General features: G+C 55.5%; 2 protein-coding genes across 56 annotated transcripts in view; one reads left to right on the plus strand and one right to left on the minus strand.

The window, feature by feature from the left end:
• NDUFA3 (NADH:ubiquinone oxidoreductase subunit A3) overlaps positions 1-3842 on the plus strand; it is a 427160-nt gene extending 423318 nt beyond the window's left edge. For 47 of the 50 annotated variants that reach the window (XM_077981753.1, XM_077981791.1, XM_077981772.1 and 44 more), the window contains exons 2-5: positions 382-403; positions 622-696; positions 3124-3201; positions 3692-3842. In XM_077981753.1, coding sequence (XP_077837879.1) covers positions 394-403; positions 622-696; positions 3124-3201; positions 3692-3783 — 255 coding nt within the window. In that variant the 5' untranslated portion in view covers positions 382-393 and the 3' untranslated portion in view covers positions 3784-3842. Of the gene's footprint in view, positions 1-351; positions 468-621; positions 697-3082; positions 3202-3691 lie in introns of those variants that run through there. The other 3 variants (XM_028839289.2, XM_028839292.2, XM_028839291.2) reach the window with 3 other exon arrangements.
• Positions 3690-12862, minus strand: TFPT (TCF3 fusion partner). 6 transcript variants are annotated; one of them, XM_077976996.1, is made up of 7 exons: positions 12443-12862; positions 11550-11812; positions 9617-9714; positions 9100-9170; positions 5205-5274; positions 4911-5123; positions 3900-4049 (listed from the first exon to the last, which is right to left on the minus strand). In XM_077976996.1, the coding sequence occupies exons 1-7, from the start codon at positions 12463-12465 to the stop codon at positions 3930-3932; spliced, it is 858 nt and encodes a 285-aa protein (XP_077833122.1). In that variant the 5' UTR covers positions 12466-12862; the 3' UTR covers positions 3900-3929.
• Positions 12863-12879: the final 17 nt, after the last annotated feature.

A 12879-nucleotide genomic window follows, 5' to 3' on the forward strand; every position in this document is an offset into this window, starting at 1 on the left:
GGGCTTTCATACATAAACTATAAAATGAGGATTATTTTGTTCCGCCTTAGGTGGTCTCAGTAGGAGGACTAGTCACCCCGGAGCGACTTCTAGGCAGAGACTAAGGAGATTCCACGCAGGTCCGCAAAGTCAGGCTTGCGCTTGCTCTTGGCACTACTTCCTTTACCTCTGCTGCTCCATCTTTGTTCTGCGCTAGTGCGCACGCGCAGACTCCGAAAGCGGTACCTTGCACGGAGGGACCACAACTCCCAGAGTGCTCCGCGTCCCGGCTTTTTCCTCCACTTCTGCTCCAGGGCGCAAGCGCAACCCGGGGGGGGGGGGGGTTTCTCGCGCGTAGGGACCACAACTCCCAGAGTGCTCCGCGTCCTCGCCGGTGTCGCCGCCGAGACCAAGATGGCTGCGAGTAAGTGCCGGTGGCGCGCGGGGCTCGGTGGTACCGGGAACCTCCGGGCGGTCCTGGGACTGAGGTGCGGCAGGGCAGTGGTGGAGGCGATGGGGTCCGTGCTGGAGGGGGACGCAGAAGTCACGAGGGGGCTCCTCCAGGGTAGGGGTGGCACGAGAGGGTTAGAGGTCACGGGGGGCAGCCACTTGCAGGGGTGACCCTCCTCGCCACCCCTTCAGGACTCGGCGCCTTCCTCAAGAATGCCTGGGACAAGGAGCCAGTGCTGGTCGCGTCCTTCGTCATCGGAGGCCTCGGTGCGTGAGTGCTTCAGGCGCAAACTTGCATCGTCCACCCCCGTCCCCCTACATCCCTTCATCTTGTACCTCTAAAGCCCTGTCGCCTCCCTCGGCTCCCCTCCAGTGTGTCTGCACCCCCGCGACATCCCCTTGTCTATCCCCATACCCATTATAACGCCTCCACCGCCCCCCGCATTCCTCTCCCCCTACCCAATACGCTCTTAACCCCTCTAAATGAGACGTTCTCAACCCTGCTTATACATTAGCAACACCTGAGCACCAAAAATAAAGTCCAGATCCTCCTCCTCCCTTTCATCTCCCCTCTCCCACATTCTGAATTGAGTTGGTTTGGTTGGTGGTGGGGCTGGGAAATCTGTGTCTTGTGAAAATCCCCCTATGATCCTAATGTGTCGTCTTGCTGATTGAAAACCTCAGCCCTCTGCCCTGGAACTGTGCTGCTTACACCTTAATTAGCACCGCAGTCCCTGCACGGATGGGGCCTTTTTGTTTGTTTGGTTTTTTTTTGGAGACGGAGTCTCGCCCTGTCACCCAGGCTGATGTGCAGTGAGGCGATCCCAGCTCACTGCAAACTCAGCCTCCCGGGTTCAAGGGATTCCCCTGCCTCAGCCTCTCGAGTAGCTGGGACTACAGGCGCCCACCACCACGCCCTGCTAATTCTTTTGTATTTTTAGAAGAGACAGACAGGGTTTCGCCATGTTAGCCAGGATGTTCTCAATCTCCTGACCTCGTGATCCGCCCTCCTCGGCTTCCCAAAGTGCTGGGTGAGCCACTGCTCACCCCTGGGATTACAGGGATGGCAAGTACCACCACGCCTGGCTAATTTTTGTGTTTTTAGTAGAGATGAAGTTTCACCATGTTGTTCAGGCTGGTCTTGAACTCCTGACCGCAAGTGATCCGCTTTCCCAAAGTACTGGGATTACTGGAGTGAGCCACTGCGCCCGGCCAAACTGTGGGTTCTCGATTCTGTAGGTCTGGGATGGGGCATGGGATTCTGCATTTTTGAAGAGTTGCCAGGTCTTGTCAGTACTGTTGGTCCACCAGCCAGGCACTAGGTAAGGTTCTGAACACTTGTTCGATCTGGCAGCCACCAGCCACACCTGGCCACTGAGCACTTGAAATGAGGCTGGTATGCATTGAGGTGGTATAAGACATACTGGATTTCAAACACTTAGTATAACTAAGTATGTAAACTACCAATCGTCTTTTGTTGATTACATGTTGAAGTGATGTTTGGATATACCATGGTTTTTTTTGGTCTGTTTTTGTTTTTTTGAGACGGAGTTTTACTTTCGTCTAGGCTGGAGTGCAATGGCCTGATCTCAACTCACTGCAACCTCTGCCTCCCGGGGTCAAGCGATTCTCCTGTCTCAGCCTCCTGGGTAGCTGGGATTACAGGTGCACGCCACTACACCAGCTAATTTTTTGTATTTTTAGTAGAGACAGGGTTTCATCACATTGGTCAGGCTGGTCTCGAACTCCTGACCTCAGGTGATCCACCCGCCTCAGCCTCCTAAAATCCTGGGATTACAGGCGTTAGCCACCTCACCCAGCCAAGTATGTTTCTTAAAATTTGTTTCATTTTTACTGTGGCTACTAAAAGATATAAAATTATATACCTGGGTCTTACCATCTGTCAGACAGTGCTGGCCTAGAACATTCTTCTTATGCACTGTACCCCATCCCCCGGGACTCCTGGCTCCCACCCTAGATGGACTGTGACTTGTCAGTGACTGTTGTTTGTCCAAACCTTTCTTCTCCAGTTTGTAACAGTTTTTTTTTTTTTTTTTTTTTTGCGACAGAGTCTCTGTTGCCCAGGCTGGAGTGCAGTGGCACAATGTGGGCTCACTGCAACCTCTGCCTCCCAGGCTCAAGGGATTCTCCTGCCTCAGCCTGCTGAGGAGCTGAGATTACAGGCTCCTGCCGCCATGCCTGGCTAATTTTTGTATCTTTAGTAGAGATGGGGATTCATCATGTTGTCCAGGCTGGTCGTGTACTCCTGACCTCAGGTGATCTGCCCACCTTTGCCTCCCAAAGTGCTGCGATTACAGGCATGAGCCACTGTGCCTGGCCAAATGTGTAACAGTCTTAATTTCTCCAGAATAGTCCCATGACACTACCCACAGGATGCTCCATGATGACCCCTACACTCAAAACGTACTCATTCCACGACCAACCCCAGTGCTTCCTCCTCTAGGCCCCATGTATCTGTGAGTGTTAGACTCCCACCCCTACCTCCACTTAACCCCCTGAAAGAGTTTTAAGCCCTCCTGTCTATAAGTAGGGATCTCAGGGTACCAAGGATCCTCCTGGAGGCCCTCCCCGCTGCCCTCCCGCTTTGCAGTTTATCTTTGCCAAGGCTCAGATTCTCTTTCCCTCTCCTCAGAGCCACCTTCCCCTGGGGCTCACCCCTGTGTCTCTCCACAGCTATAATTATGCCCACATTCAGCCCCTACGTCAAGTACTCCATCATGATCAACGAGGCCACGCCCTACAACTACCCAGGTGAGTAGGGGCCCGGCAGGGATCCCTGGGATGGGCCCAGCCTCCCTGTGCTGGGGTAGGGGCAGTTACGGGCAGCTGTTTCCTGAGCAGGCATCAGAGATTCAGCAGTGGTGCCTGGATTCCCCCCGTTCCATTTTTTAAGAATTGAGATATAATTCGTATCCTATTCTGTGTTTGTGCTTCGAGTTTCTATTACCTTTCTGGGTTCCCATCTGTGTTGTTTTCTGTCTCCATCTTTTCAGGTTTCTGTCCTGTTTCCCCATCTCTTTCGACCCTAGCTCGCTCTCGCTCTCTCTCTCGCTCTCTGGTTTTCCATGTCTCTCAGTCTCTGTATTTCCTGCCTCTTTCTGCATCACTGATTCTCTGACCCTTCCCCTCCTCTCAGCCCTGGGGTCCCCCTTCCCTCTCTGAACATAAAGCGACAGACCAGCTCTTCTCTCCGGGACTCTGGAGACATGCTGGTCTCAGTGGCCCACCTCCTGTCCCACAGTGCCCGTCCGTGATGATGGGAACATGCCGGACGTGCCCAGCCACCCCCAGGACCCTCAGGGCCCCAGCCTGGAGTGGCTTAAGAAACTGTGAGCACCTTCACTGACAGAGGCGGCCCCTCCCACGGCTCCCAATAAAAATGTGAACACCAACCCCAGAGCGTGGCATGTGTGTGATCAGAGGTGGGAACAAGTAGACGGTGGCCAGGGTGAGTGTGGGGTCAGTTTATTGGGCATGGGTCAGTCAGAGGCTGGGCTGGCCAGAGTTGGGTAGGGCAGCAGTTTATCTGGACCCCGAGAAACCCAGCTGGAATCCAGGGCCTCATCTGCTTCAAAGCCAAAGTCTTCCTCGACCTTAATCTGCAGGAGAGAAGGAACAAGGTGTTAATAGGCCTGAGAATCCAGAAAATCCCATCAGCTTCACCATTTTTGTTTTTGTTTTGTTTTGATTTTTAAAGAGACAGGGTCTGGAGTGCAGTGGTGCCATCACAGTTCACTGCAGCCTCTGCCTCCCAGGCTCAAGTGACCCTCCCACCTCAGCTTCCCAAGCAGCTGGGACTACAGGCACATGCCAATCATGCCTAACATGTTTTTTTCTTTTTGGTAGAGATGGGAGTCACAGTATGTTGCTCAGGCTAGTCTCAAACTCCTGGCATCAAGTGATCCCCCATGTAGGCCTCCCAAAGTGCTGGGATTACAGACATGGGCCACTGCACCCAGCCAGCCTCACCGTTCTTGTCTTCCTAGGCCAGTCACCTTCCTCCTCACACCTCAGAGCAATCCCAGTGTTCCTGGGTCCAGATGTTCTTCCGGCTTTCCTCCCCGCACTGGGCCTTCCCTTCCACCCCATCTTCTCTGATCCTTCCTTTGATCCTTCCTTCTTCTCTACTCCTAGCCTTGTCTAGCTATTTTTCCTTCTCCAGGTCTTCCTCCTTCCCTTTCCAACTTTGCCTCCTTTCACCCAAGCCTTTGCCCCACTTTTTCCAAATACTTCCCTGCCTGATCCTAGGCCTCCAACACATCCTGGTTACCTCCTTTCTTCAACTTTCCCCAGCCCTGGACCCCTCAGGGTGCAGAACCAAAACCCAAGAGCCCTGAACCTGACTCAGCCCAGCCCTGGCCCTAGCCCCTCCCCTTGAGTCCCCCCCTCCTCACCTGCACCGGAGCCAGCTCTGGGGCCCCGGTCGCTCCCCTTGAGTCCCCCCACTTCCTCACCTGCACTGAAGCCAGCTCTGGAGTCAGTGCAGTTCCCACTCGGCGTCCATCCCGCGGCACTCGCCGCCTCTTCCGCCCACTGGGCCCCTCGCCGGGCGCTGGGCTGCCAGGTTCCGGGGGTGCAGGAGTCCTTCTGGGCGGGGACAGTGCCTCTTTCTCTGGAGGCTCATTCTCAGCATTGCCTGGGGTGGGAGCATCCGTGCCCTGGCTGCCCTCATCCTGGCGGGGAGGAGGGGGAGGTAGGTGATGGCTGCATCCTGGGCTCCCAGTTCCTGACCCTCCTGGAGACCCAACACTCACCTCTAGCACAATGGTGAACTGGCTGGCCCGGTAGTCATCCCCATAGGAGTCCAGCACCCTCATGAGGAACCTGCTCAGGGGGAGAAGCCACCAATGGACTCAGTTACCTCCTAGCAGCTGGGAAAAGGGCCACAAGATAGAGCTCAGCTCTCACCCCACTCAACACCAAAGCTGTCCTGGACCCAGACGGTCCTGAGCTCTGGCATTGGAGGCCTGGGAGCCACGCCCTTGACCCGCCTTGAGACCTCAAGCAAGACAAGACGACCATTCTGAGGCTGAGTTTCCTGCTCTGCAACGACGTGAAACCCTCACCTGGGCTGGATGTTGCAGTGGTGACACCGAAGTAGTGACACCAGACGATTTCTGTACTTGCTGTGATATCGGCACTCAGTAAACATTGATATGTGAGTTATCATTTTTATTGATCACTGAAGAGGGGAGTGCAGAACGCTCCTAATGACCTCACCTCTTATCAACACCCCCTTCTCTTCTTTCCCCAGCCCCTGCCTCCAGAGATCCTTAGTTTTTTTTTTTTTGTTTTTTTTTTTTTTGAGACAGAGTCTCGCTCTGTCGCCCAGGCTGGAGTGCAGTGGCCGGATCTCAGCTCACTGCAAGCTCCGCCTCCCGGGTTCATGCCATTCTCCTGCCTCAGCCTCCCGAGTAGCTGGGACTACAGGTGCCCGCCACCTCACCCGGCTAGTTTTTTGTATTTTTTTTAGTAGAGACGGGGTTTCACTGTGTTAGCCAGGATGCTCTCGATCTCCTGACCTCGTGATCCGCCTGTCTCGGCCTCCCAAAGTGCTGGGATTACAGGCTTGAGCCACCGCGCCCGGCAGATCCTTAGTTTTAAAGCTCTAATTGATGGGATGCTTCCCCCGCACCAGCGCCTGGGCAGGTTTGTTGTTTTGAGGTGGAATCTCATTCTGTTGCCCAGGCTGGAGTGCAGTGGTGTGATCTCGGCTCACCACAACCTCCACCTCCCGGGTTCAAGTGATTCTCCTGCGTCAGCCTCCCAAGTAGCTGGGATTACAAGCACCTGCAACCATGCCCAGCTAATTTTTGTATTTTTAGTAGAGACAGGGTTTCACCGTGTTGGCCAGGCTGGTCTTGAACTCCTGACCTCAGGTGATCCGCCTGCCTCGGCCTCCCAAAGTGCTGGGATTACAGGCATGAGCCACCGCGCCCGGCCAGGATGTTTTTCACACAGACCTCATTGGTTCCACATGCACCGAGCGCCCACTCTGCCCTGTGTGCTGTTCCAGCGGCTGTGCCAAGGACACATCGGGTAACAAAGGTGCCTGTGCTTACAGAGTCAGGGTTGCAGGGGAGACAGACAATAAGCAAACCAGCCCAACACAACAGGTCAGAAGGTGGGAAGAAGGCAGGTGATACCGGGCTTGGAACTTCAAAAGGATGGTGGCGGACACCTCACCAAGCAGGCGAGGGAGCCGCGGAAGGAGCGGCAGAAGGAGCGGCAGGTGGAGACGCCCTGACGTGGGGGCCGAGTACACGCGCCTGGTTTCCAGTGAAGGCAGGCGGGCGGGCGTAAGCGGCCCTCTGAGGCAGGGCCTGGTCGGCTGCTGCGGGACGTTCGCCTTTACTCCGAGTCAGCGGAGAGCCACCGCAGAGGAGGGGCCTGGTCTGTCTCACATGTTAGAAGGACTAGTCCCACGTTTCAGATACAGCAGGCCTGGCGGGGCCTGAGAACTTGCATTTGCACCAAGTTCCCAGGTGGCACTGATGCTGCCAGTCCAGGGGCCACACTTGAGAGCCACGGGGCTGGGCTCCGGGCCAACAGTGCGGAAAGCCTGATTCTCACTTAGCTGTCCTCAATTATTCAGGGAGGTTTTGCATACACAGATGCTTCCTTAACTCTCGCATGTTTTAACCTGAAAGGACGCTGATCCCTTTCATAAACTCTCCTGATCTTAAAAATCTTGGCTACAGGTCTGTAGTCCCAGCTACTCAGGAGGCTGAGGCAGGAGAATGGCGAGAACCCGGGAGGCGGAGCTTGCAGTGAGCCCACATCGCGCCACTGCACTCCAGCCTGGGTGACAGTGAGACTCAGTCTCAAAAAAAAAAAAATTGACTAAAGGTACAAACAGGGAAAGGTGGGGCTCACCCAGGCTGTTTTAAAAGGAGACTTGGGGCCAAAAGAGAGGCAGGGAGGCCAGAGAGGAGTAATCCAAGCCAGAGGCTGTGTCCCCAGGCCCAGGTTGGTGGCAGAGGAGGAGTGAGAAGAGGCGGGGTTCTGGATGTATTCTAGGAGTAGAGGTGACGGGTTGTGATGGATGGATGTGGGGCTGAGAGAAACAAGCAAAGTGCTCCAGGCAGTGGGAGGTGGAGTTATTATTCCCTGACATGGGGTAAATGTGGGGGAAGGTCAGGGTTAACTTCAGATGCACAGTGGATAAGCAGGACGGCTGTGCGGCAGGCGGCGGACAAATGAACACAGGACTCAGAAAGCTGTGGATGGAACTCAGAAGTCGGCTGCATTTAGGTGACTTTTTTTTTTATTTTTTTTTGAGACGGAGTCTTGCTGTGTCACCCAGGCTGAAGTGCAGTGCTGCAATCTCGGCTCACTGCAAGCTCTGCCTCCCAGGTTCAAGGGATTCTCCTGCCTCAGCCTCCCGAGTACCCAAGTAACTGGGACTACAGGTGTGTGCCACCTATTTTTTTTTTTTTTTAGTTTTAGTAGAGACAGGGTTTCACTGTGTTGGCCAGGCTGGTCTCGAACTCCTGACCTCGTGATCCACCCGCCTTGGCCTCCCAAAGTGCTGGGATTACAAGTGTGAGCTGCTGTGCCCGGCCTAGGTGGCCTTTAACGTGGTTGACCCGCATGACCCAGCTGCGCTTCCCAGAGGATGGGCGTGTTCTGATCTGCTGTCCAAGTCGGCAGCCAGTGGCTGCCCATGGCTGTTCCTAAGCACTTGGTGTGTGGCAAGAGTGACAGAGTTCTTATTTCAACTTAAGTGAAAATCTCACCCGTGGCCAGCGGCTACCGTGCTGGACAGCACAGGTGCGGACAGAGGAACCCTGGGAGCCGCAGGTTTCAGCTTTGGGGAAAGGAGGATGAACTAGCAAAGGCGGCCAGGAAGGAACAGCCTGAAAGGCAGGAGACCCCAGGCTGCCGGGTGACCAGGATGGCAAGAATGGGCTCCAGGGAAGAGCACATAGCCCTGGGTCACTGCGCCGAGCCTGAGCCGAGGACCGAGATGAGAACCGTGGTTGACTCAGCAAGGTGGAGCCCTTCCTACCAAGCTTGCTCCCATTTTGCTGGGACAGGGACACTGTGAGTGGCAGGGGCAGCAGGCACCGGGGCAGGTTTTGTGGAGATGCACAGTGGGAAGCTCCGGCCTAACCCCGCCACAACCTCATGATACTGGCACTGCCCTTAGTTGATAGGAAACAGCTCAGAGAAGGGACACTGCTTGCTTAGAGTCACACCACAAAAAAAAAAAAAAAAAAAAAAAAAAAAAAAAACTTGCATTTTGTGCCTTCCATCGTGCTGTTCCCTCCCTTCAGGAGAAGCAGCCCCCTCCAGCCAGCCCTCCCTCAGTCCCAGCGCGCAGCCCCCTGCACCCGGCCCTCCCTCAGTCCCAGCGCGCAGCCCCCTCCAGCCGGTCCTCGGCCCTCCCTCGGTCCTGGGCCCTCCCTCAGTCCTGGCGCGCAGTCCCCTGGACCCGGCCCTCCCTCAGTCTTAGTGCTCAGCTCTCTCCTCCAAGACCGAACGCACTCTTCCTCCGTTTGCCTCAGGCCCCGGCCCTCATCTCCTGCCTCTCCTCCTTGTGGCTTGTGAGGGTTGGGCGGACGTGGGAGTGGGGAGAGACCAGAGGGACTGGGGGTGTCTGGGAGCCGGGGCTTAGGGGCCCAGAGGGGACGGAGAAGGGGTTACCTCCGCTCCTGCTGCAGCCTCCGAGTTATCCTCTGCACCTGATGGAGCCTGTTCAGGACCCGCTCGTTCACCTGTGGGGTGGGAACTCCCATCAGCTGGATCCCACGGCTCCCGTTCATTTGTTCAACGGATGTTTAATGGGGTATGTACTAGGCTCCGGGGAGACTGGTCAAAGACCATCGTGTGGGCTGAGGTCCTTCCACCTTCCCCTCCCTCCGGCTCCCCTCTCACCATGCCACAGTCCTGAGTGCCCTCCCGTGGGGGCCTCCCGCATGCTGTTCCTCTACCTGGACCCTCTCCCCAGCCGTCCATACGGCTCACTCCCCACTCCAAGTCTTAAGTCAACTGTTACCTGCTCAGAGACCCCGAACCTCCCATTAAGTCGAAACACACCAGGCCAGGCGCGGTGGCTAATGCCTTGGGAGGCCGAGGCGGACAGATTACTCAAGGTCAGGAGTTCGAGACCAGCCTGGCCAACATGGTGAAACCCCATCTTTACTAAAGATACAAAAATTACCCGGATGTTGTGGCGCATGCCTGTAATCTCAGCTACTCGAGAGGCTGAGGTCAGGAGTTCCAGACCAGCCCAGTCAACATGATGAAACCCCGTCTCTACTAAAAAAAAAAAAAAAAGAAAACTACAAAATTAGCCAGGTGTGGTGGCGCATGCCTGTAATCCCAGCTACTCGGGAGGCTGAGGCAGAAGAATCGCTTGAACCCAGAAGGTGGAGGTTGCGGTGAGCCGAGATCACACCATTGCACTCCAGCCTGGGCAACAAGAGCGAAACTCCCATCTGAAAAAAAAAAAGAAAGAAAAAGACCGGAGTTCAAGTCTCAGCTCTGGCCTGGCACAGTGGCTCATGCCTATAATCCCAGCACTTTGAGAGGCCAAGACAGGAGGATCACTCAAGTTTGACACCAGCCTGGGCAACAGAGTGAGACCCCAACACTACAAAAAAAAAAATCATCTGGCCTTGGTGGCTGTAGTCCCAGTTCCTTTGGAGGCTGAGATTGCTAGAGCCCAGGATGTTGAGGCTGCAGTGAGCCACAGTCATGCCACTGCACTCCAGCCTGGGCAACAGAGCAAGACCCTGTCTCAAAAAAAAATCTCAGATCTGCCACTGCTGAACTCTGAGCTTGGGTGCATTACTTAACCTCTCTGAGCCTTTATTTTCTACGCTAGTAAAATAGGAATAATCTATTCCTGGGGGTGGATTAAGAGCAGAGGCTCCAATTGAGTCCATTTGGGCCTTGGTGTCCATCTGTTAAGCAGGGTTTGGAATATGCCCCTGGCCTCTAGCCTCCCTCCTTACAGAACTTCCCAACACTGTCATCAAGAGTTGAGGCCAGGTGTGGTGGCTCATGCCTGTAATCCTAGCATTTTGGGAAGCCAAGGTGAGTGGATCACTTGAGGTCAGGAGTTCAAGACCAGCCTCACTCCCAGGACACACCCGCCGCCCGCCCTCACTCAGGCGTTGTTTCCATCTCCGGAAACATGATGGCTTCAGTTTCTCACTCTCCCAGTCCAGGCCTCCTCCGTGTGGTCCGCCTTCCACAGGGGGCGTGAGGAATCTTCCTTAACCCAGATCTGACTCCATCCCTCCCCTGCTCAAAACCGCTCCATGCCATGCAACAGAACATTAGTCCTGGAAAGGACTTGGTGTGGGAGAATATCTCATAAAAAGCTGTGAAGGTTTTTGTTGTTGTTTTGTTTTGTTTTGAGACGGAGTCTTACTCTGTTGCCCAGGCTGGAGTGCAGTGGTGCGATCTTGGCTCACTGCAACCTCTGCCTCCTGGGTTCAAGCGATTCTCCTGCCTTAGCCTCCCAAGTAGCTGGGATTACAGGCACATACCACCACATCCGGCTAATTTTTTATATTTTAGTAGAGACGGGGTTTCACCATGTTGGCCAGGCTGGTCTTGAACTCCTAACCTTGGGTGATCTGCCTGCCTCAGCCTCCCACAGTGCTGGGGTTACAGGCATGAGCCACCGTGCCTGGCCCACCCTCGTTCTCAGCAAGGAGGCTGATGCAGTCATTCAGCCTAGACAGCTGGAGTTGGAGTTTGGCAGCCGTGGGGATGGAGGGAAGGAGAAGGGTCCAGAGACATGCCAGAGGCAGAATGAATGAGTCGAGAGGAGTGAATCCTGGCAGGGGTATGGGAGATGTGAAGAGCCTGGGCTTTTTACCTGTGAGCGGTGCCACACATTGAGAGGCCCCCAGGAGACATCGGAGGACCCATCTGGGTTGTCAGGGAAGCTCCACGGGAGATGGCCCTTCCAGGGCCTTGGCATAGGGCCAGACACATAATGCATGCTAAATGAGTGAATATACATATAAGTGGAGGATTCCTTCAGCAAGCCAAGAAAGGCTGGGCGTGTGGAAAGGCAGAGATTGCGGGGGGCGGTAGTTTACGCCAGGGGACCCCAAAACGGGGGGATCCGCACTCACCTACCTGCTCGATCTCCCGGCAGCGCCGACCTAATGCCTGGTACTTTCTGCGATTTAATTCCCGCTGGCGCCGCCGCCGACCCCGGGCTGCCTCTTCCTCTTCATCTCGCTCCCGGAGCCCTGAGCCCCCCAGACCCCCTGACACAAACTCCACTTCCGTCTCCAGCTCGCTCTCCAGGATGTGGCCCCCAAATAGGGGAGGCAGCGCCAACTCCGAGCCCGGCGGCGCTGAGAACTCCTCAAAGCCCACGGCTGCCATGGTCCTGAGGGGCAGGGAAAGGGTCAGGGGCCCTGGATCCTGGACTCCCAGTCCCTTCTCCCACTGAACCAGGAGCCCAAACCCCAGCCCCTTTTCCCTAAGACCTGGGAGTCCAGGCCCCCAGCTCCTAATCCCTCAGACCCTAGAATCCAGGCCCCCAGCCCCTCCTCCCTCAGACCCAGGGATCCAGGCCCCCAGCCCTTCCTCCCTCAGACCGTAGAATCCAGGCCCCCAGCTCTCCTCCCTCAGACCCAGGAGACCAGGTCCCCAACCCCTCCTTCGTAGCACCCACAGGGTTCAAGCCCTGACCCCCTCCTCCCAGGATCCAAGAGTCCAGACCTCCAGACTTTTTCTCTCCAAGGACCCAGGGAGTCCAAGCCCCAACCCTCAACCAGACGCAAGAGTCCTGGCTTCCAACCTCCTCGTCTCTCAGATCCAGCAGTCCAAACCCCTAGCCTTCTCCTCCCTCAGGATGCACCAGTCCAGACCCCAGTCCATAAAAGGGTTCTAAGGTAAAGCAGTTGCATGAACTACAACCCCCATCAGACCTCAGTGTAAAAGGTCATATGGTTGCACACAATGCAGCTGCTGTTTTCTGGGATTCGCAGTTTTTCACAAGGGCTCAGCCACTTACCCTTCTCTCTGCTCCAATTCCATCTCCGCGACCTCCGGAAGCCCCGGGCCTCTTAGCTTCCAACCTCTTAAATCTCTAGATTAAGCCGTTCACAAAACTACTTGTCCCATCAGGCTCAGGGGCCGAGGACGGCGGGACGTGGCCCTAGGCCTTGTGGGAGTTGTAGTTTCCTGTTTCCGGCTTCGCTTTGGCCCACCCCGACGTCCAACCCGAATCCCTGCTTAAAGGCCTTGCTTTCTTGTCTAACGTCGCAACCAGTCCTCTGAGTTGCCAACGTCTTTCTTCTTGTCTCGACGCCCCGTCATCTGGCCACAGCAATTCTCCGCTTAGCAGGATTGGTCCACAGCGCGCCGTGAGTTCGATTAGCCCCTTTCCTCCTCGCTGCTTACCGCCTCTCTCCGCCTAGTGCCAGGTGCTAATAAAGTTGTTGTTTCAAA

The sequence above is a fragment of the Macaca mulatta genome, chromosome 19, assembly GCF_049350105.2.
Source record: "Macaca mulatta isolate MMU2019108-1 chromosome 19, T2T-MMU8v2.0, whole genome shotgun sequence".
Taxonomy (NCBI): Eukaryota; Metazoa; Chordata; class Mammalia; order Primates; family Cercopithecidae; genus Macaca; species Macaca mulatta.

What these genes read in the sequence shown, in the direction of transcription:
- TFPT (XM_077976995.1), bottom strand. Translation starts at nt 12,465, where the DNA reads ATGGAATTGGAGCAGAGAGAAGG. An exon ending in CCGGGAGATCGAGCAGGTAG is followed by an intron (nt 9,715 to 11,549) that starts GTGAGTGCGGAT and finishes TTTTTTTTTTAG; the next exon opens with TAGAGACGGGGTTTCATCAT. An exon ending in CAGAGCTGGCTTCAGTGCAG is followed by an intron (nt 4,050 to 4,904) that starts GTGAGGAAGTGG and finishes TCTCTCCTGCAG; the next exon opens with ATTAAGGTCGAGGAAGACTT.